Here is a 22676-nt window from a genome sequence, read left to right on the forward strand (position 1 = left end):
GAGCTTGTCTAAGCTAGCCTTGATAACTTCTGAAGCGTACAGTAGGCCCATAATGAGAATGCGGCCGAGTGATACTGCCCGAGTCCCCGGGATATGTTCTTTGATCTCGGACCTCGCCCGAGCAAAAACTAGGGGTATGACCTTCAGTCCGACTCGGAGGACGAGCTGGAGGAGCTGAACTCGCTCTCACACTCGCTCGACGGCCAAGCCCGCGACGACGCGTCATCACTCGCCGGAAACTTCTCCTCAATGGCGCGGGTCAGACTGGTGATGGACGTTGCCAGTGCCTTGACGATATTTAAGTGATTGTGGTCCGAGACCTCTCCGGTGAGAATATCATGCTCGTAGGTTAACGAGAAGGAGCGAATATCTTCCTTCAGGGTCGCGCCCTCCTCGGCCGTGAGCTCACCCTCTTGGATGGCGGTGTCGATTCCTGCCAAGGTCTCGGGCCACTTGAACCCGTTCGCGGTGACCTGGACCCAGTCATCAAACGTCGCCTCCCCGAGGCGAGCCTTGAACGCCGCCTCCTGGATCTCGAAGACGGGGGGCGTGCGGGCCGCCTTGACCTGCTGGGCCATGGCCACCGCTTGTTCCAGATCGTCCTTGCTCACGCCGTCCGCGGCGATGGCGGTGTCGGCGGCGTTGAGGACCGTCTCGAAGACGAGGGGGAAGGATCGCGCGTCGACATTGATGTGGGGCAGTAGTAGGCTCAGCTGGTACCGCGCAGAATGGGGGATGCCGCTCGACAGCCTGGTCACGGCCCCCGTGTCCGGGGTCTTGGTGTGATCCGCGGCGGTCGGCCGGTACGCCGCACGCCATTCAGAGTTCATCAGGTACTTGGCAAACTCGTCGAAATAGCACATGCGTCCGTACCTGGTGGCACAGCCCGGCGCGATGGTCTTGGTCACCCCCGTGTCCCATTCCAGTTTGTAGACGTAGTAGTAGTGCAGCAGCTCGTAGGGCGCCGCCTCGTTGTTGGCCAGCACCCCATTCAACAGGACCGAACACCAGAGGAGAAGCAGGTCAACTACCTTCATCTTGTCTGGCGCATACGCGGAACACGAGAGAACAAAGTGAGAGTGTATTGTACTCTGAACAACGAAAGCAATAATAATGAATGTGAGATAACGAGTGACTGCCTAAGGAAAGAGACTGAGAAAGACAGCAACAAGGAGTGAGTTCCCAGGAAACATCCCAGGGTAAGCGAATGACAGAGAGAGACAAATGCTATAGGAAGAGACGGCAGGAGGGAAAGAGATTGCAAGAGCGTGGAGAGCGAGAAACAACCCCAGGGATAAGTCCCAACGGGGGGCTGACAGCAACCCGAGGGTCTATTGCCGCGCTCGGCCAGACAGGATACTGAGGCTCCGTTCGCCTCCTGACTGTTCAGCTATGTGTCCTTTTGGTTGAGGCATATCAGGCGTATTGGTTCATCATCCGGATAGATCGGCATCGAAGGTGCTTCCTCCTATTCCGGACGTTGGGAAGCACTCTCGGTGCCAATTTGCAAGATACACAAAAATTTCCTTCCTCTCGATAGCCAGGAAGTTCGTCCAAAGAAAGCGAGCCATCTCTTAGTAGGCAAAATTGCATGCATGCAGAGTCGAATCCTTGGGCTGGACTAGAGTGTGGCCGTCTTTCTTAGCGGATTAGGGCTTGGCTAGTGCTTGGTAGTGCTTAGCCGGCGCTTGGACTCAAAACAAACGGGCTGGACCCTGAATGACTGTAGGCTAGTGCTATAGTATTAACTAGTAAGAGACCAATTTCATGCTGTTAACGCTAAGACTTGTTGCTGCACCAGGATCCGGAGTTCCGCAGGGGTTCATTTCGTCTCTTCTCCAGTCCCTTCCTGCCACGCGACGTACGCTACCAATCCAATCACAGCCTCACGCGGCTGATCCGAGGCCCCACTTGGAGGCTGTTATCTCAGTAAAACATGGACCCCTGAATTCCAGACAGTATCGCCACAGTTCAGCTGCACAGCTGCAGGCCTCCGAGGGATGTGCACCGTGAGCAATAACAGAAGGTATCCGGTCTCTGCTCTGCGCTTTTAGATTTCTGTAGAAAAACTACTAATTCCCGCATGCCTGCTTGAGGGCCGGCCAAATTTCCGACGCTGCGCTAGGCCATGGGGCTCGTGGAGTGGATTGGGTGCCTGTCAACGCAGACCACAGTTATTGCTTACTCTGACTGACATATTGTATCGGGTTACCCTTATCAGTGATACCTGGGCAGAGACTCGAGATCTACACGGACGAATTAAATTTCAAACTAGATTAGAATGTCTCAAGTATGTGGCGCACGTGGTAAAAAGGAGAAATTCACCACTGGCTGGCGCCAAATCGAAGTGAAGCCCCCATCTGTGAACATGTAAGACTACCTCTCCAGTAGGCACCCCACCAATCCTTATCCTCGCTCACATCTTACTTGCCAGTGGCAGCTGCCGCCGTAGCAGAAGCACAGTAGACGCTCTCAAAAGCCAGAACGGTGGTGGCCACCTCGGTGCCACAGGCGGCATTCGAGCAGTCCCGCATGCCGTAGTAGAAGTTTATGTTCTCGCACAGACAGGCCGGGTCCGGACTACTACACCCGAGGGACGAGTATTGGGCTAGCATATTGTTGAAGCAGGTCTGACCGCAGGTGGGGAGGTCGGAGATTGCGGTGGGACTGGCTGCAGCACTGGTCGTGGGGGTACTGGTGGTCACCGGAGACGTGGTTTCAGCGGCAATGGCCGAGGTGCAGTATCCGCTCTCAAAGGCCAGAACCGTGCTCGCCGCGGCGGTCCCGCAGGCAGCGTTGGCGCAGTCGCGGATTCCGTAGTAGAAGTTGATGTTTCGGCAGAGGCAGGATGGGTCGGAGGTCGTGCAGCCGAGGCTATCGTACTGCGCTAGCATGTTGTTGAAGCAGGTTTGCTGCGCGAGAATGGATTTAGCAGGTAGACTCCACTGAAGAATAGAAGCAGGGGGCTTACGCCGCAGGAAGGCAGCTGCGAGATAGCGGTTAGAGTTGCGGTGGCTGAGGTGGTTTGGGGGGGAAGGGTCGTCGCAGGGACAGTGCCACTGAGGGAAGGAATCGAAGTGGTGCTGGTAGGGGACGTGGTCGAGGACTCCATAGTGGTGGACGAGGCGATAGCCGTGGCTCTGGTTCCATCGAATCCTGTTGCAAACACGAGAGCTCCATCATCGTCAGCGATGGTGGGAATGACAGTGGCCGATCCCGCAGTGTCATAGCTGGTGACGTCCATCAACACGTTGGGCCAGATGCTAGAAGTGCAGATAGCGCCTAGTCCTGGACGCGTGGAGTCCTGGTAGTTAGGCATATATACCCCATAGTTGCTGTTCCAAGGGTAAATTTCCAGTTAGTTTCGTCTGGAATGTAATGGAAAGTTTGAGTGACGAGCATATAGCATACCTGGGACAACAGACGATGTACGTGTCGGTGATATTGTAAGTCTCCCAATCTTGCGGACACACCAGCTGCTTGTACGGGGGCAAGACACTAGTAGCCACCGCACTATAGAAGAATTGGCTGGGATAGCAGGATGAAAGTGTCAAGGTAGGAACTGGATTGACAATGTTCTGCCAGAGCTCAGTCGACCATGCTGGGATTTCGGTCATCCCCCCGGCGCATCCTGAAGGTTGGGTAAACACCGTGGTGAGCACCAACGGATCCCCCGGAGTGATGACACTGGGTGAGGCGGTAGTGAACGATGGGAAGGCCGAGACAGTCGAACTTGACAATGAAGATGCGGTCGAGATGATCGTCGATGAGACGGAACTAGTGGGAGTTACTCCAGAAGTTGTAACACCAATTGTCTCCAGCTGGGCGAAGACAGGAGGAAAAACCCCGAGAGTAAGGCAAAGAAGTCGAGAAATGGAATACATCTTGGGTGATTGGTTTGGCGTAGCCGAAAACGAGAGAAACAAGAGGACAAGATGGGATAGGAAAGGAGATAAGAAACGAGGGCTTCAACAGGGGAGCAAGAGTTCCCAGCTTAATCGAATAAATACAGGAGGTACTGTTCATACAGAACAAGGGCCAGGGGCTGAGGGGGTCTGGGAGCAAATTTCTCAGCAGGATGGACATAGTATAGTTAACTTAACCAGTACAATATAGTCATACTATAGACTAGATCTAGCCTTATCGCAGTAGGTGGGGGCGGGTTTGCCACACCCCTCGGAGTGCATTAGCCCTAATTGTCGACTTCGACTAAAGTTAATCATTTATCTCACTCTCATGATATCGCAATTAGCGAAAGATTCTCGTAAGGGGTCTCTTTGTCCTCGGATCGATTGGACCCAGGAAGCACTTTTTGGGAAAGGGGTTCTCTTGTTCACCCCGGTGGTATATATTCTTGACGCTCAAGGACTCGACTGACAGCGGAAAGCTCCTCATCACTCACCCCCAGGCTTTTGTTTCGCCAGTCACTCTTTTTCTATTCGTTCATCGATTCATTCATTCATTCATCACAGTTCCTTCAATTCGTTCATTGCGTCTTGACCGTGGCCATCTGTGCCAAGTTCCTTCCCTAAGCCTGACTTCTTAGTCCAACAATCGTTCTCTTTTATTCGTCATCCTAGCATGCCAAAAAATGGTAGCTTTAATGCGAAGGACATTCTCTTTGTTCGTGCTTCTAGCTATTTGTCTCAGTCTGATTGAGGCCTCCCCAATCGCCGACTCTGATTTCCATCTGTGGCATCAAAGGCGGGCCCTTGCCAATCCCCCCCGGCCACGTTCCCTCAATGTCTCGAGCAGTGAGCTGCGGCAGGCTCAGAAGCTCGTAGAAGCTGCTGTAGCGCAGCAATCCGAGTACAATGCCTGGCGAGTGGCGAACCCCAAGCGCAACACGTATGAATCGCGCCATTCCAATGCTACCTATGCCTCGACCCAGCACAAAAGGTCTGACCAGCCGGCGGCGCCTATGTTGGATGCCCGCCTCCGAGCCGCAGCCGCGCTCCTGGCTGAACGCCACGCAGCTCAGCAGTTGAGGAATGGTACTCTTCACAAGAGCTACAGTCATTTCACTAGGGTGCCTAAGCCTCTGACCTTGGCGAAGCGGGACACCATAGACTCATCATCGGGCTACTGGCCGGCCCAGGTTGACCATGGCCGCCCGCCCATGGGGTGGGATTCATCCTACCCGGTCTATCGAGACGTCACCGATCCCGCGTTTGGAGCCAGGGGTGATGGTGTGACTGACGACACCGATGCCATCAACGCCGCCATTTCCTTCGGAGGAAGTTGCCAGGAAAACTGTGAATCATCTTCGACTAGAGGCACATTCATCTATTTCCCGCCGGGCACATACCTCATCTCCTCGCCCCTCAATGCCTCTTACTACTCTCAACTGGTGGGCGATGCGAATGATCTTCCGATCATCAAAACCTCTCCCTCGTTCGTTGGCCTGGGAGCAATTCAAAGTGACGTCTATATTCCCAACGATAATGGAAATGAGTGGTACATTGAAGTAGGTCGACTCCTGAGACGCGATCCCTCTGGCAACACAGAACTGACCTGTCCGTCATCGGTAGCAATCCAATTTCTACCGCCAGGTCCGAAATTTCATCATTGATATCTCAGAGACTACCACCGCGAGTGCGGCCGGACTGCACTGGCAGGTTGCTCAAGCGACCTCCCTGACCAACGTGTACATCAGTGCCAGCTCGAGCGCCGGAACCACCCAGATGGGCCTCTACACCGAAAATGGCAGCGGTGGCTTCATGTCAGGCTGCACAATCTCGGGGGGAGCGTATGGTATCTATGGTGGTAACCAGCAGTACACCGTCCGCGACTTCCAGATCTTCGGTCAAACCAATGCGAGCATCGGCCTGATCTGGGACTGGGGCTGGACCTGGTCCGGATTGCACCTCTCCAGCTCTCCTATCGGAATCAGCCTGATCAACCCCCAGGATATCTCGGGTCAGCCCACGGGATCAACCTACATCCTCGATACTATGTTCGACGAGACCCCCATTGCCATCCAGGCGAACTTCGAGCAGTCGACCATTCTGGAAACCAGCATTATCACTCTGGACAACATCGGGGTCAACGGCGTTGATACCATGGTTGCCTTCACGGATGGCTCGAGCCTCGACCTTCCGAATGGTGACGTGGACTTTGTGGTTATCGGGAACCTCCAGGAAGATGCTTCCCAGTCCTTCGGGTCCTACACAGTGAATGTCCAGAACCCCCCACCACCTCTTCTGGATGCTGCTCAGGACCAGGTGATCTACCGAGACTCGTACTTCTACAAAAGTCGTCCGCAGTATGAAGACCTCTCGGTGGGCAGCATTGTCAGCGTCAAAGACCATGGCGCTGCTGGTGACGGAACCACTGATGATACCGCGGCCATTGTCGCGGCGCTGGCGCTGGCCACGACCGACAACCTGATTTATTTCCCTCCAGGCTCCTACATTGTCACCTCCACGATCGTTATCCCAGCCCATACCCGCATCACAGGGCAAGTGTGGTCGCAGCTTGTGGCCTCGGGCGACTACTTCGCCGACATGACCAGCCCTAAAGTCATGATCCAAGTGGGCAACCCCGGCGACGTGGGAACGGTAGAGATCAGCGACATGCTTTTCACCTCCATTGGAGAACTGCCGGGTTTGGTGATGATGGAATGGAACGTCCAGGCCGAGATCCAGGGGTCGGTGGGTATCTGGGATTCGCACTTCCGCGTGGGAGGCGCATATGGCACCAAATTGCAGCTGGCCGATTGTCCCATCAACGACGCGATTGCACCAGGCTGTGTCGCTGCCTCTTTGATGCTCCACATCACCCCGGAGTCCAATGGTTATTTTGAGAACATGTGGCTGTGGGTGGCCGACCACGATATTGACGACCCAGCCAACACCCAGATCACCGTTGGAGTTGCGCGAGGAATGCTGGTCGAGTCGACCTCAGGGCCAACTTGGATGTACGGCACCGCCTCGGAGCATTCCATCCTCTACCAGTACAACTTTGTCAACGCCACCAATACCCTGGCCGGCATGATCCAGACCGAGTCTCCATACTATCAATTTACCGATGCCACTGAGTCTCCGGGGCCTTTCAACGCATCGGTGGGCCTTTTCACCAACGACCCCAGCTTCCCGGATGCCACCTGCACCGCGTCGCCCGAGCTCTGCAATTTCGCCTGGGCGGTGATCCTGAACCAAAACACGAACCTCACCATTGCAGGCGCCGGCCTCTACTCGTGGTACGATAACTACCTGGAGACCTGTGTCGACACGCAGAACTGCCAGCAGCGGATCGTCCTGGATCAGGGCGAGAACTCGGGCCTGTACGTGTGGAACCTGATCACCATCGGCGCCGTCGAGATGATCAGCAATATCGACGACAACAACATCATCCTCGCGGCCAACAACACGCAGGCAATCGGGCATCCCTTCTGGAGCGCCCTGGCCGCCTACCTGGACGACTATGCGCCGGAGATTCTCTCCTGCGACGATGACTCCACCGACCCGGCGTGTCTGTCGACCTGGAACTGCGACCTGACCCAGCAGTACGCGACGATCGACGAGCTCAACAACGCGCTGGGCAGCTATCCCGACCAATGCATGCCCTACTACGCCATGGGCACCCTCTACACCACGCTGAACGCCTCGCTGGCCAACTACACCGCGGCCAACAAGGACTACGACAAGTATTTCGGGTACTACCAGCAGTATGTGCGGGACATGGTCCCTGACGCCCTCAAGGCCTTCATGGCCGGCTCGACGCCGAGTCAGCCCCAGGGCGGCCCCGGCAACAAGTACTTCGACTGCACCTGCGAGGGCTACGGGCCGACCTCGACGCAGCAGTGCCCATTCACCTACCGGCAGCTGCTGGGCGCCGAAGCCTTCACCATGACGTACACGCTCAAGAACGCCAGCGGGTTCTACGGCGAACTGGCGAGCACCTACGGCATCAACCAGACGTGGGTGACCTTTGGCAACCAGGGGGGTCCGGTGCGCCAGATCGGCCACTGCACGCCGGGCGACTGCTCCGACGGCACCGATTACCGCTACGTCAACATCCCCAAGGCCGTCAAGTCCAATCAGATGGACGTGACGAACCCCAAGGACATCATCACCGCGGCGTGGCCCTCCATCGGTACCCTGCAGAACAACATCCTCGCCCGCGAGCTGGATCTCAATTTGGGCGCCTGGGCCGGCGGCATGCAGGACCTGCTCGAGACCTTCTCCATGCCCGTCCTCATGCTGCAGCAGGCCATCGCCTCTATGGCCAGCGTCAAGGCCATCGGCGAGAAGCAGGCCAAGGAGGACAAGATTAAGCTCGTCCTGGAGATCCTGGGCATCGCCTTCGCCTTCCTCCCCTTCCTGGACGACCTCACCCCCGAGCTGGAGCTGCTCGACGGCGCCTTCGAGACCGTCGCTGCCACCGGCAACGTCGCCCTGGGCATCCAGAGCATTGTCTCCGACCCCACCTCCGCCCCAATGGTGCTCCTGGGTCTCATTGGGGGCGGGGGCCTGCGCGACGCGGACGACTTCTCGGCCGCGGCCGCCGCGCGTCGCGCCGTGACTGAGGACGACCTGGAGAGCATCGGTAAGGATTTCAAGGCCGAGCAGGACAAGTTTGACGGTATCACGGAGCCGAAATGCCGTGTTTAGGTCGAATGGATGGTCGGGTTACTGAGAGCTCAGCTTGCCGTGAGGAATTGGATGGTGGCGGTATGTCGGGCTATTCATTTGATAGCCGGTGTGTTGGAAGCATAACGGTAGAAAATAGATCAACGCAAGCGACTCTGTTCAGGAAGCTATCCGTTGCAGAGTAGTTACGTCGACATGCAGGCCCATTATAGACCGGAGACGTATAGAACAAGTAATAAAAAAAAAAAAAAAAAAAAAAAAAAAAAAAAAAAAAACCCCACCCCGATCAACTATCCCGACCGCTCTGGGTACTTGAAACAATTTCTCAGCCCACATCTCGTCGTGCTACAATCGCACGGGCAATCTGGATGATCTTGAATCCTGCCTCGCCTTCCTTTCCCCTGCTGCTGGCATGAAGCCTCTAGATTAGCAGAAACTACTGTTCCCCTCCTTCCCTTGGTATGTGGACATGCTTTCAAATGCGAGTATCAGAAGTATGCTCTTTAGGCCCCTATCTATGCACAAATAATCACTGAGTTGAGGTAAAGTGCTGCCTCTAAGCTCGAGAAATGCGTTGTTGAACATTCGTCAACAACCGGGCTATGAGAGGTTCCTCTTGGAGCCAGTGATTAGGAAACTCACTGCTCAAACGCAGGTGGCGACAGGAGTTTCAACATGGAACTGTAGTAGACAACGATTGATCAAGTGCTCCTTCAGGTCATTGTATTGAGATTCTTGAGGGCTTAATGAGTGATTTGTCTCTTACATGACCGATGGCTACACTTCCATTTCATGGTCAGAGTCTTGCTTAGGAAATCCGTCAGGAGCTGCTCTGCTAGACGACAGCCATCGTGTCCCTAGGGAGGACCCGCTTCTTCACAAGGATTTTCAACTGCACCGGATTGGCGTAGAAGTCTGACACTCGCTTCACATCCGTGTTGCAATGCATAGGCGAGGTGGACGTGTTCCCGTCTCATCCTTCGTATTGACGTCAGCACCAAACTCGACCAGCTGGGAAACTACAGCCTGGTAGTCACCAGTGTCCGAATCCTCTTTTCTGAATATTTGTCGCGGATTGTGTTTCCTATCCCGCCGCTGGGCCTGTTTTTTCAACGCCCAGATGATTGGAGACTTCGATCCGTCCGACCGGGACTCGGCGCTGACGCCTTTCTGTAGAAGTAACCTGAGAATAGTATCATAGCCACTCCCTGATGCCCAAAGAATAGGTCTCTCTCTGTCATAGTCTTCGGGATCTGGATTTGCTCCACCAACGAGTAGGAGCTGGACCATAGTGTCATGCCCATTTTTTACTGCATAGAACAAGGGGGTGCGACCCTTGGAATCCACTTCCTCTGTGTGCGCCCCGTTATCTAGCAACGTTTTGGCCACAGCTAATTGTCCCGCATGTGCTGCGGTAAAGAGTGGCGTCTGAGATCGATCGTTTTTGATGCTATGAGAGACGCCCATTGTAAGCAACATCTGAGTCAGTTCTTGGTTACCATACTGTACAGCGCTCTCAAGTACAGCCCTACCTGTAACGTTCGGATTCTGCAGAATGAACCCGTTTCCAAGGAGGAGGACAACCGACTCCAAATGACCTTCGCGTGCTGCAAGAGCTATAGCAGAATTCACAGCAGTATTCCATTCGGAGGTCCGTCGATCGAAATCTGTGTTGAGTAGCAATGATAAGGTCTCTATCTGGCCGTCTGCCGCAGCGTGAGGAAGAGCGTCCAGAACCTCCGCTTCCGTAACGCCGTGATCCAGCAACATCCGGATCAGTTCCATGTGGCGTCTGTCGATGGCGCAGTTCAACCTTTCCGGGCCATTCAACCAAGTACTTTCGATACGAGCACCCTTCGCGAGAAGACATCTGATAACCTCGGTGCAAACAGCATCGATTGCCCAAGTAAGAGGTCCCTCGTGTCCTTGTATCCAGCCCTTCCTGAGGCATTTCAGGCTTCGAACCTCGCAGGGGTAAACTCTTTCCCCTTTGTTCAGATGGTCGATAAACAGGGAGAAGTGATCCTCTGGTAAACATCCGACCGATGGAGACCATAACGCACGCGCCTCGTTTATCTTCGCTCGACTCCTCTGCCATCGCCCCTCACAGTGCTCTTCTAGACTGCGGATACCGTGATCTAAGATTTCTAACAACATTTCGGGGTAGGCGGGCTTCGGCTCTGGTTCGGGGTTTGCACCGCGCTCAAGGAAAAACTTGAGCATGGCGACAGACTGCTTGGTGGGCCTCTGACATCGGAGAGCTCTTGCTGCTTGGAGGAAAGGAGTCTCACCAAGGAGATTCAACGGATCCAGCTCCGCTCCACGCTCCAATAACAATTTCACGACTGAGAGATGTCCACTTCTAGCAGCCAAGAATAGTGGTGTTTCTAGAAGCTCATTTCTGGCGTTCTAATCGTTCCCTCGTTCATGCAAAAGCTCGACCAGTGGTTCACTCGGGGTCTGTGCCGCGTAGAACAACGCTGTATTTCCCACGGCATTCTTCGTCCTTGGATTCGCTCCGCTGGCCATGATCAATGAAACCATACCATAATGTCCTTCGCGCGCAGCCGGGAAGATTGCGTTTTCCATCACCTTATCATGTCGAGCGGGGTTAGCACCTGCGTTAAGAAGCAACTCTGCTATCCTGATGTGCCCTTTTTTCGCTGCCATCCCTAGCGCAGTATACTCGATGGAATCTTCATCTTCATCTTCCCACATATTAGGAACCACCCCTTTGTTGAGCAATGATATGACAGGAGACCCGTTTCCCAGTTCCACAGCATCGACAAGATATCGACCCAAGTCAGCCACTCGGTCGATGAGAAGGGTGGCGGAATAAATATCGCGAGACTGGATAGCGACCATCATCGGCGTGTCACCTCCGGGGTCCTCGGCATTTACGTCGGGTTCCTTTGCAAGAATGAAGGAAATGATGTCTCGATTTCCGCCCCATATTGCAGCAGTCAAGGGGGTGTCGTCGTACGACTCGTCATGCGTATTGACCCCAGCCTCAACAAGTAATTTCACAATTTCCTTGTTCCCTGCGCGGGCTGCTTCACACAGGAGCTCACTACCATCACCGCTACCGCCACTGGGTCCGCCATCGAGTAAACATCCTTTCTCCAAGAGAAGCCTTGTCGCATTCAGATGACCATACTTAACAGCAAGCTTCAAAGGGCTCGTCTCACCATGCTCTTCCGGATCGTAGTAGCAAATATTGACGTCTACGCCGCTATCGATTATCAAGTTCATCACGGAGACATGACCGCCTTTTGATGCGAGCCCTAGCGCCGTGCCGGAAGGGCTACCTCCGGAGCCAGCTCGGATTCCTCTTGCGAGCAAACGGCGGACTACCGACGTCTCCCCTGCCTTAGCAGCAAGAGCTAGAACTGAGTTACTTGTAGAATCTGCCAGGCTTGAATCGGCACCTAGACTATCTAGAAGATATATCACCGTTGACCACTGCTTTCTCAAGGCTGCATAGGTAAGAGGAGTCTGGTGCTTTGAGTCACGGCTGTTCACATCATGCCCAGCCTGCACTAGGGACTTCAATACTTCCAGGAGACCAAAGTGTGCGGCAAGATGGACGGCCGTTATACCACATGGGATTGAAGAGAGGTGGTCGTGTTGGAAAAGGGACATGAAGTCTGCCTCGGCCGAATTGACAGGAAACGGCGAAAAAATCCCCATCTTCATTTAAGCAGCAGCTGCCACAGTTCCAGCCTTCCGAAGAAAGCCCAGACATATTGAAGTGACCGATGCAGAAGATATATTGGCTGCATGAAAGCCCCAGTGCTTCGCGCTGTAACGGTAGAGAGGATAAAACTTCTGGCGCATCTTAAATTCATCGTTGCTTGAGCAACGTCCAATTTCAAACGAGTTGAAAGACAAATATGTAATGCAGGTGGTCATGATATACATATGAGCATGCGGCAGATTCTGCTGGGAACATAGGAAGTCGGACAATGTGTAATGAACGAGGCGTACGACGTCTGTTTCGTTGTCCCACAGGACTAACCCGCCGCAGGAAGATATAATCAGATTGACATCTGACAGATAGTCTGTGTCAAGGTCGGACATTTCAGGTTGAGTTGCAAGTGCATGGCGTAGCTCAGTAGATGAGAGTGCTGTCCTGCTATAGGCGACCCAAGACAGAGCATTCATGGCGAGCGCACGGAGATCTTCCGCTAGATGTTGAATGACCAGCATTGCTCGTTGATAGGTCTCTGTTAGTCCAAAGTTGCCTTGGGAGAGTGTTGAAAGAGATTTTTTCAGCATGCCAACGGAAGTCTTATCTCTCAAATGATCCATGTGAAGTCTCGCTAGCAAAAACATTCCATTCGATGCTCTGGAGACATTGCTCCTTATCTGTTCCTGAAGTGGAATATTGCCTCTCAAGTTTACGCGCAAACGCTCCAGCCTAGTATTAATATACTGGACCAAATCATCGTCGTGTGCCTCTATGACCCTCTCCTGGATATCGTGACTTGGTGGGATTATACCGGACTTGAATCGTGAGGTGATCAAAATGCTGACTGGTGAATCTTGCTGGAGTCTGAACATCTCTGTCAGCAGTCTCGAATGCTCATCATAATCACTAGCATAAAGTTCATCCAGAGCGTCGATGATGATGTACACACGTTCATACATCCGTGCAGTTTGTAATAGTGCGTCTGATATCCTCTCCAAAGGAGGCTGAACACCTATGATAGCACACTCATCGTGAAGTTGTTGGATGTGAGACGGAACTGTTCTTCGATGGGCCACAAGTTGTCTCAATAAAACACGCAGCAGGCACTCTACTGTCTGGGACAAGATCGGTCGGTAGGAACAAAAAAGGAAACCTAAACCCACAGTAAGGTTCTGTTGGGCTATGGCATGGAGATGCTCGACAACGGTAGCCGCGACAACCGTTTTCCCAGCGCCAGGGATGCCTGGGCAGAACAAAGTCTGTTTACCTGTCTTGAGCCAGGCCTGGAACTCGTCCGAATCCAAGAACCACCGAAGCGTTCCCCTCTCCCGTTGTTTTAGGATATCTTGTAGTTGAGCGCTGAAATTGCATGGAGACAACCACTCGAGAATCTTTGAGTTTTGATCCTTCGTTGCAATTACTTTGAGCTCAGCGACAGTGTTAACTACGCTGGACAAGGTATTTTGCACTATGAATTCACAAGGATGATTATTATGGGTTCTAGCTCAGATAATGGTTCCTCCCGGAGCGTACTGACCTTTACTCAGTACCTCTTGTGCTCGTTCTTGAGACTCTACCCCTTGCACCCCTATGATTCCCAGCAAGGTCTTTGCATACGCAGCTGCTGTAATCGCCGCATACTTCTGCCACAGATCATTCTTATGTGAATCGGCATAGTCACAGATGCCCCGGATGACCAGGCAAGGTAAGGTATTCATCAGGCCTGCTGCCTCCATCTCGACACAAATGGCGTTATATTTTTGCCTGATCTGCTCCCGTGTTGGAGCATGCTTTACGACTTGACTGCCACTTGCAATCACTCCGTAATGAACAGCAGGCCCGGAACCTTCCCTCCGGGAATCACCCCGGTGGATTGCCTGCGCCTCATCGCATTTCATGCAAGTGCCATCTTCTGATACGTGCACATATTCTGAATGGAATAGCTGATCTGTTGCACGATCTGGCGGTCCGTAACCATCGTCGCGCAGACATGAAGATTTCTCCAGCGCCTTGTCGACGATCGGACCGAGGCGATAATGGCCCAGCCTACGCCGTGCTTCTAGATTCGATACCGCAGTAGCCAATAGTCGAGGGGGGCGATTGAGCGCATACGTCTCCCTGAAGGTGCCGTCCGCCAATCTCTTGCCGAAGTCATAGCGCACAATACCGCCAGTCTCGCTGTTGCAGCCGACGACCACGTCACCGAGCCGAATATCTTCAGTCTTGCTGCAGTCATGATTGTAATGAGGAATCCCTCCACCGATCCCCACGACGAGAGCGAAGCGAATTTGCGGGAACGCATGTATCATGTCGGTGGCGACCCGTGCTGCCGATATGTGCCCTTGCTCATCAAGCGGGAGACACGCAAGGACCACCTTATGATGCCCTATGCTGCCGAGGACATAGGTGTTGTTGTCTGCCCGGGGAAGGGTTTGTGGATTTCCGTGCTCGCAATCTAGCATCGCCATTGCAGCTACTAGTTCGTCGATTAAGGCGCAAACCCATCCCACGGTGTACTGGTCGTTGGAATGCGGAGATCCCTCCATGATAAATCGATACACTGCGCACGGAATAGAGTTTTTGGGAGTCGGTGGTTACGGGACTTATTGATATCGTCCCAGCGGGAGAGAAGATGAGCGGAGGAGGGAAATGGGAATATTACTGAGATTGCGGCTGCTGCTGGCGCGCTTCTCCCTTTATAATGATAGTCTCTCCGAGGGGCTGTGCTAATAACTAGACTCAAGGCCTCGGCTGGGTTCTTGATGTCTATTCGGTGGCTGGCAGTGAAGAGGCGCAGATGGACTGTCTAGTGCTCATAGCGCAATCTAAGCCCCACTCTGTTATGGGCGTAGGGGCGCAAGTCTCAAAACGTTGACTCCCGCGGGTAAATCGAGAAGAAGCAACTAAGTATAGGATCTCCCTCTCAAATATGTGAAGACTTATTACAAGATGTAGAAGTTCCCCCCGCATTCATTAGGTTCTTTCGAAATCCCTATCAATTTCAAGATTGGAGGAGTCCTCACATGCTTGGTGATATCTTTATGAGAAAATTCGGTGTTGTGCGGCTGGGTATATATTCTTCAGCCAAATGATAATCTTGTCTGCTTAGGTTCATTCATGGTAGTTAGAGGATATCAGGACTATCTTATTGCATGTATCAATGATGTCAGGGTAATATTATAGTAAGGAGCAAGTTCCAGCACATACGACCATAGGGTGTGGAAAATAGGGCTTCCCGTCCGCTCAGCCGTACTCAAGCCACACGCCGGGAGGTTAGTAGTTGGGTGGGTGACCACCAGCGAATCCCTTCTGTTGTATGTTTTTGCTCGATTTTGTTCTTGTGTCGCTCATATAACCTGCTCTAGATTATCCAGACACGCATCAAAGATACTCAGGCCCCTGGAGCACGATTCATCATTCTAGTTGCCGTGTGCTGAGGCCGCATGGTGCGAGTCAATCACTTCAGCTCGTCATGCACCCGCCATGATCCAACAACCGGCGTAGCATATTGCCCCGGGACGCTCGTCGCGCTACACGTCGCCCGGGCCGGCTCTGCCGCGGACGCGCCCCAGGACGAAGGCACAGCACCGCTGCGTCTCGCCGTGGCCGTTAGGAACGCCGCAAACGACCACGTCAGATCGATCGCCGACACCGGCTGCCCGGTGTTGCGGTCGAACTGTTCCGCCAACCCGCCATCCGCCGGGGTATACTGCTGGACCACCGAGACAAAGCCGTCCGCATACCGCCTGACCGCATCGCGGATGGCCGCGTATTTATCCGAGGCTCGTGGGTATGACCCAGGGACGATGTCGCGGAGGAGGTCCGCGAAGAAAGGCGCAGACACTGCCGTCACTTCGATGACGCCTTGTCGGTCCCACTGGTATAGGGCGTCGTACAATTGCTCAGCCGCGCCAAGGGTCGTGAGGTACCTAGCTTCTCATCAGTAGTAGGACCGGGAAAGACTCAGCACGACATACCATGGATGGCCCCCCTGATAGATATCCTCAGCGTAGCGCCCCACCGCCGCCGCCGTGCCAGCCCCACGCCCCTGGTTCACCTTGTACAGAGATCGGAACGAGTCGACCACATGCTTGTGATTTGACAACGCACGGGGTGAGCACGGCTGGAAGGTGCCACCACCATCATCATTGCACGACGCCTCCGGATCGAAGGTATGGACCGCAGCAAGGATGGAATTCGCATCGAGCCCCGAGCGCCCGCTGGTTGGGATGTTAGAAATGACTGCCGCCGTGCCGTCCCAATACTGCTGGAGATGACACAGGATCTGTGGCGCGATCACCGCGCAGCCGGCGCACGTCTCGCCCACCGCCGCCGCGAACACCTGGCCCTCGACGAGCGCCTTGTGCTGGACGGCGGTGGTGAAGAACGAGGATCCGCGGACCTCCTCCCAGAGGTCGAAGGTGGTCTCGTTCCAGTACTGGGCGACGTAGGCCAGGTCGTTGCGGACGATGGGCCAGATGTTGGATCGGGCGAGGGCGGTCTTGCCGTGGGCGAGGAGGTGGTTCCCGTAGGCGATGAGGGCGGAGGCGCGCAGGGGAGGTCCGTCGCGCTGCGGGCGCCCCCACGCCTCCGTGAACTCGGTGATGTTGACGTGGAATTTGGGCTCGCCCAGCCCGGTGCCATCGGCTAGGGAGCCGGAAGGGTTGGAGATGGTTTGCTGGGTTGCTTGCGAGGTGACGAATTGTTGGAGGATGCGCTCGATGGAGGTGTCGTCCCCGTCGTCGGTCAGATGGGCGGTGATGGCGGGGATGGTCAGCCCCGCATCTCGTGTCCAGGTATAGAAATCTGCCAAGGTTTGTTAGCTTCTTCGTAGGACTCGGAGGGATGCTTACAGTCAGGGTCTGATTTGGAGGGTGAGGCGACCACAATGCCTGGATAGGCGCCGTGTGCTAGTGCTCCATCTGCTCCGATGTTGTTGAGAATCCCCTTCCAGGCGATTGGGGTTTCCTTCTCGATGAACTCAGCAAGGGTGGTCGCATCGAATGCTTCGGGGTTTGAAGTCGCAAGGGCCGTGTCGAGGATGACTTTTAGTAGAATCAAGTGCTTGGACCACATGTTGGGTGATAATGCTCTCCTTTTGAGCGGGTGTGAGCGAAGTTGGAAAGTTGCGGAAGTGGACGGGGTTAAGGCGACCTTTTGTGGTTTTCCCCGCATGATGCAAGGCGGATCGACGGTTACACTGCATGCATCGCATTGAAATCTTTGTCCTACACACGAAGTAGCAAGCATAATTCAATCCAGGATCTCTGGTTATACTTATCTGGTAGTCTGGACACGGGGACGCTCAACAAAATAACAAGTCTACATTACAAGAAAAATAACCCAATCATGAAAATTGGAAATCGTAATTTCATAACCCTGGGACTACCTAATCAACGCTATGTATGAAGAATTGAAGCTGCAGCGCACGGATCCACCAGTGGACGTGAAGCTGCAGATGACTCGCACCCTGTCTGATCCTCGATGAGACAAAGAAAGAGGGCTAGATTGAGAAATCCGCTCAAACAGAAGTGCCTTGGGTCTCCTCCTCCCGCTCCTCCTCCCGCAGTATCCGAGCCTCAACCGCCCGGCGAAGATCGCGATCGGCTTCACTGGAATTGTCCTTGAAGATGTGGTCCATCTGCTCGAGGGTGCGCCCCTTCGTCTCGGGGACGAAGAAAAAGGTCCATAGGAAAGTGAGAACACAGAAGACGGCGAAGAAGACGTAGGCCCCGTAGCCGGTGTCTTGGATGAGGGGTGGAGTGATCAGGCCCTGTTGGGGATGCGTTAATGGAGGTGAATCACGACTCGAGCTGCGTCACTTACGATGATGAAGTTGTTGAGCCAGTTGGAGCAGGTGGACAGAGCCACTCCCTTGGCGCGGAGCGAAGAGGGAAAGATTTCTAACGGGGGGCTTGTTAGTATCCTTGTTCTTGTGCGTGTCCAGCAATGAGAATTTCTGCTTACCGGACGGCATAGCCCAGCCAACAGGACCAATCGATCCCCCAAAGGCAATCATGTACACGAAAAGAAGAGCCACACTGGCCCAGCCGGGTCCCCGGTGAGCAGGCCAGTTGTCCGAGTAGAGGCCGACCAGAACGGAGATAATGATGTGGCAGAGAGCCATGATGGCTGCACCCCAGAGAAGCAACGGGCGACGGCCGATGCTGTCCATCGTCCAGATTGTCGTGGCCACACCGACCAGCTGCAGGACGTTGAGGATTCCGGACATGAGCAGTTGCATGTCGTAGTCTAGGCCCATGGTTTGGAAAAGGGTCGGAGAGTAGTAGATAAGGGCGTTGATACCGACGAACTATGATCATGTTAGACCTGGAAAGTCTATCAAGTAAATAGAGAGCTGAATGGGAGCGTACCTGCTGGAAGAACATGAGCATTACACCCACGTGGGTTCGCCGCCAACATCCGCTCTTGAAACAGTCGGCCCAGCCGGCCATCTCCAACAGCAGCGAGCTCTTCAGTCCACCATCCTGGAGACTGGGGTGCCTTTGCACGTTGATCTCCTGGTGAAAGCGTACTTCAGCCTTGATATCCATGAATTCCTGGCGCACACGCTTATCCGTCGCAGGCAATTGCCGCAGTCGCGACAGACTCTGCAGGGCTTCCTCCTCTCGGCCTTTGGAGGCAAGCCAGCGCGGCGAGAACGGCAAAACAATGACTCCAGCTACCAAAATGATAGCAGGGGCCATCTGAAGCAAGAACGGCAGGCGCCAGGCCCATTCACCGGCCATGTATCGAGTGCCATATGTGATCCAGTATGCGATGACAATTCCCAGCACAATGAAGAACTCTTCCAGCACCAAGAGGGTACCGCGACACTCGGGAGGACCTATGCGTAGCAGCAAATATTAGCATCAAGAATGTCAGTCCTCCTGCAATAACGGATACATACTGATCTCAGAAATGTACAATGGGGCCACCATGGACAGCATGCCGATTCCCAGACCACCAATAAACCGGGCAACTGTCAACATGGCATAGTCCATCGCTGCCGTCTGCAGAATAGAACCAATCAAGAAGATTATCACTGCCACGATGATGGAGTATCGTCGCGAAATCTTATCCGCGATCCAACCCTGGTTCAAGGCGCCTATGAGTGCTCCCAACTCAATCATTGCTGTCATCAACCCCTTCCAGAACCCGGAGCCTGAGTGTCCCTCGGCTACCTCGGGAAAGCGCTTCAGGAATTGGTCCATGACTAGGATCACAGAGACCACACCCTGGTCATACCCGAAGAGCAGACCTCCCAGGGTTGAGCATCCGGCACACAGGAGTACAAAGGGATTGGCGATGAGACCCCGGATCCCGGGTGGGCCGTAGGGCTCCCGGCCGTCAACAATGTCCTCGGCATGGTGGGTGACCCCTTGGATGGAGGACCGACCATCTGCAATGAGGTCTTTTGTGGGTTGATCAGATTTGGTGGTCATGGCCATAAACGTGAAGGATAAACAAAGGGGGCAGAAGGAGGAGAGAAGTGCTTAGGGAGTGATCCCAGTGGGTCCGGGAGAGGAGAGGAAGGAGATTTGATGCAGGTGGTCAACGTTGCCAGAGAGGTCTACATGTCTACAGCGAGAGGTTACAGTGTTACTTATAGTCATACAGAATCCGGGGGGAGTGAATATGGTCGAAGCTTGGAACCAGTCGGAGGCAGTCAAAAGCCTTGGGTAACGGTGGGCGGACCGGTACGACCTGATTCGCCCAGACCCAGATTATGGTCCCCGGATGATTCCAGCGCCATGAGGCAGAAGAGAGGAGAAGAAAATAACCCTAAATGCGGTGATCTGCAGGGTGGATGGTCGAATAGAAGAGGGGGATGCAAGTGGGACGGGGATAGAGCCATCTCCCTTCGAAGCCAAGCGGCCAAGCGGCGAATCCCATCGAAGAGAGCGGACTGGGAATGGAACAAAATCGAATTGCCGGTCTGGTGTCTTATCAGGCATTCTAACCCAACAACAGAACAGAAAAGAACGTGAAGCTCAAATCAGACCACCAGCTACACCTGTAGTCGAGATTGTGCGATCTTCCCTGATTGTGTGTGCTTGTCATCGCAATGTAGCACGTGCCGTCGTCATTGTAACGGCATGGGAGCCCATCTGCCAAATCCGGACATGCAAACGGAATCCGACTTGGCTTCAGTCCAGGTCGGGGAAGTTCCGTGGGGGTTGTACGAGCAAACAGAGTTGCTTAGTCCCCCTCCTCAGACTGCAGGCTAATAATCAATCTGATCCCTCCGACATGGTCGATATCTCGGGGTTGCGGGTAGGGAGGGTGACCGTGTCATCGCTTCTTCAGCCGTGGAGATGACAGGTGCATCTTCCACCGCACGAGAGAGCAAGTACAAATGATGACTGCGTCTTCCAATCACGCGTTGGCCAGAGTTGCTCCGATCGGGGGATCATGGATGATGCGACAAGTCGGCAACGGAGGTGGGTAGAGACGGAGAGCTGACGATAGCCGGAGGGGAAGAGGGAGGGAGATAGAGAGAGGGAGAGACATTCTGAGATATGCTGTCTGCCTGCCTGCCTGACAAACCAGTCGATCCCGTGATGATGAGGATGACTTTGCAGTCGTTGGGCTGCTGCTGTTTCCCTCACCTCTGCTGCCCACCGCCAGAGCGGGCAGCTGGTCTCCCCCTCTTTTCCATTCCTCTCTCTCTCTACATCTCTCTTCATGAAAGTAGCCTGGATCTCTCTCTCCTTCTTCTTCACTTCCCCAGTTCCCTCTATCCACCTTCGTCTACAATTTCCACTTTTACCCATCGATCCCCCACGGGGTAAACCGTGACTAGCTCAGTTCCTGGTCTACTCAACCAAAGTCTCCAAACTCCAAAGTGATATTCCCCACCATCGGCTCAAGTCAAACGCCGACCGGCCAAACCTGATCGGGCGATCCTCCCCCGCAACCCAAACACCCAAACATTCCGCGACTCTCCCCCTGCGCCGACCTTCCCTCCGATTTCCTCACTCAACCTTCCTCCTACTCGGTATCTTGCACAGAAGACGTCTGTCCTCGCCAGATCTCTGGCTAGCTACAGAAGCCATCTAGTCTCTCAACGCAAGTCAGCGACCTCGACCTCACACCGAGCGACCCACCGGCTGAACGAGAGGGGGGAAAATAAGCACAGAAAAAGAAAACCACCACCGCGACAACGGATTCCACTTTCCGGCTGCGACGTCATTGCCCTTTCTTCCCCAGCTTCACCCAACCTACCTTGCAATCTCCCCCGCATTCAGCCGGCCAATCGAGCTGAAGCAGATCGCCATTATGGCTTCGTTCATGGAGGACCTCTGGTCCAGCATTTTCACTCCGGGACCCACCCCCACGCTCCTGGTCGCAACCAACGTCACCTTTGCAGCTCTGCAGGCTTTGCTCTTGTCTCTCCTCCTGGCTACCTACAGCATTCATTTCCTGGTTCTATCCTTTCTATCCGGCGCTCTCTGGTGGTCTATCAACTGGTTTGCGCGAGAAGTAAGGCAGTTCCAGGCCGAGGAGGCGGAGAAACAGAAGCAAGCGGATCGGGAACAGGACGAGGGCTCCAAGGACAAGCCGGACAGCAGCATCCGCAAGACTCCTGGTGCTATCGACGCCACCGATAGTGATACGGAGACTGAACAAATCGCCGTGCGCAAGGAGGCGGCACCAGTGCCCGCTTCCGCTCCGCGTTCCACCACTGCCTCGGCCACCCTCCAGCTCCCCGAGGCGCAAGGCGAAATTCGGAAGCGTCTCAGCGTCAGCGGCGAGAGCTCGGGCTACCAGAGCACCGATAGCGAATGGGAGAAGGTGGACGATAACCAGGCGGCCTAGATACGCAACAGGTTTGCGGTCTCGCAGGTGCACCTCCTTTTGGGGGCCCAGACCCGGCTCGAATTGCCTTTTGGTTACACCTACCTACACAACCCCTCAGAACAGACTCTGATACATCTGTCTCGTGGGTACATATGTTCAATATTTGAGTGGCCTTGTCTTTTCCTCCACCGACGAGATACCCGTTAGATAACATGCCTTGCCGGTAGACTGATGATTTGCCAATGTATCATCATACTAGACTGATTCCGTGCATTAGAACCGCCCATTGGGCATTCAACTAGTGATCTCTCAACACACTGGCGGTCAACCCACTGGCGGAAACGTGATAAGCCCCCAGTGGTACAAATATCGGTGAAGCTCTTAGCCAGAGTAAAGCGGCTACAGGCCATGTTGCCATGCTGCACAGCAAATACGAGTGTCCCGCTTGACGACATTCTAGAAGTACTATTAGAGAAGGGATCAGTCAGTAGACTAGAAATCCCTGTGTTACTTGCTGGTGCCTATTCCATCCTGATCTTACGCGGTGACTGCTTTTCATTCCTCGCCCTGCGGTTTCAATATTTTTC

At 54.2% G+C, this 22676-nt stretch overlaps 7 protein-coding genes across 7 annotated transcripts; 2 read left to right on the forward strand and 5 right to left on the reverse strand.

Annotated features, from left to right (window-relative positions):
* Position 1: 1 nt before the first annotated feature.
* On the reverse strand, positions 2 to 1227 carry BO82DRAFT_198948 (uncharacterized protein). The gene has a single exon (XM_025630584.1). It carries the CDS (start codon positions 1035 to 1037, stop codon positions 144 to 146), a length of 894 nt encoding a protein of 297 aa, XP_025495273.1. The 5' UTR covers positions 1038 to 1227; the 3' UTR covers positions 2 to 143.
* Positions 1228 to 2423: 1196 nt separating this feature from the next.
* On the reverse strand, positions 2424 to 3934 carry BO82DRAFT_381106 (CFEM domain-containing protein; the record flags this gene model as incomplete). The annotated part of the gene is made up of 3 exons (XM_025637814.1): positions 3412 to 3934; positions 2972 to 3335; positions 2424 to 2912 (listed from the first exon to the last, which is right to left on the reverse strand). Exons 1-3 carry the CDS (start codon positions 3882 to 3884, stop codon positions 2424 to 2426), a joined length of 1326 nt encoding a protein of 441 aa, XP_025495274.1. The 5' UTR covers positions 3885 to 3934.
* A 647-nt stretch (positions 3935 to 4581) lies between these two features.
* BO82DRAFT_425615 (glycoside hydrolase family 55 protein) lies at positions 4582 to 8743 on the forward strand (the record flags this gene model as incomplete). The annotated part of the gene is made up of 3 exons (XM_025640335.1): positions 4582 to 4623; positions 4661 to 5467; positions 5532 to 8743. 3 exons carry the CDS (start codon positions 4582 to 4584, stop codon positions 8613 to 8615), a joined length of 3933 nt encoding a protein of 1310 aa, XP_025495275.1. The 3' UTR covers positions 8616 to 8743.
* Positions 8744 to 9312: 569 nt separating this feature from the next.
* Positions 9313 to 14917, reverse strand: BO82DRAFT_381107 (uncharacterized protein; the record flags this gene model as incomplete). The annotated part of the gene is made up of 11 exons (XM_025637815.1): positions 13823 to 14917; positions 13449 to 13753; positions 13382 to 13400; positions 12999 to 13342; positions 12351 to 12962; positions 11993 to 12284; positions 10134 to 10210; positions 9906 to 10097; positions 9709 to 9875; positions 9557 to 9651; positions 9313 to 9371 (listed from the first exon to the last, which is right to left on the reverse strand). Exons 1-11 carry the CDS (start codon positions 14829 to 14831, stop codon positions 9313 to 9315), a joined length of 3171 nt encoding a protein of 1056 aa, XP_025495276.1. The 5' UTR covers positions 14832 to 14917.
* A 692-nt stretch (positions 14918 to 15609) lies between these two features.
* Positions 15610 to 17392, reverse strand: BO82DRAFT_429581 (glycoside hydrolase family 15 protein). The gene is made up of 3 exons (XM_025640552.1): positions 17139 to 17392; positions 16263 to 17091; positions 15610 to 16214 (listed from the first exon to the last, which is right to left on the reverse strand). Exons 1-3 carry the CDS (start codon positions 17359 to 17361, stop codon positions 15743 to 15745), a joined length of 1524 nt encoding a protein of 507 aa, XP_025495277.1. The 5' UTR covers positions 17362 to 17392; the 3' UTR covers positions 15610 to 15742.
* A 271-nt stretch (positions 17393 to 17663) lies between these two features.
* Positions 17664 to 19730, reverse strand: BO82DRAFT_328445 (sugar porter family MFS transporter; the record flags this gene model as incomplete). The annotated part of the gene is made up of 5 exons (XM_025633010.1): positions 17664 to 18058; positions 18112 to 18188; positions 18253 to 18598; positions 18660 to 19132; positions 19196 to 19730. 5 exons carry the CDS (start codon positions 19728 to 19730, stop codon positions 17807 to 17809), a joined length of 1683 nt encoding a protein of 560 aa, XP_025495278.1. The 3' UTR covers positions 17664 to 17806.
* Positions 19731 to 21314: 1584 nt separating this feature from the next.
* Positions 21315 to 22199, forward strand: BO82DRAFT_199013 (V-type ATPase assembly factor PKR1). Its single transcript, XM_025630585.1, has one exon. It carries the CDS (start codon positions 21568 to 21570, stop codon positions 22105 to 22107), a length of 540 nt encoding a protein of 179 aa, XP_025495279.1. The 5' UTR covers positions 21315 to 21567; the 3' UTR covers positions 22108 to 22199.
* Positions 22200 to 22676: the final 477 nt, after the last annotated feature.

The sequence above is a fragment of the Aspergillus uvarum genome (genome assembly GCF_003184745.1).
Source record: "Aspergillus uvarum CBS 121591 unplaced genomic scaffold BO82scaffold_8, whole genome shotgun sequence".
Taxonomy (NCBI): domain Eukaryota; kingdom Fungi; phylum Ascomycota; class Eurotiomycetes; order Eurotiales; family Aspergillaceae; genus Aspergillus; species Aspergillus uvarum.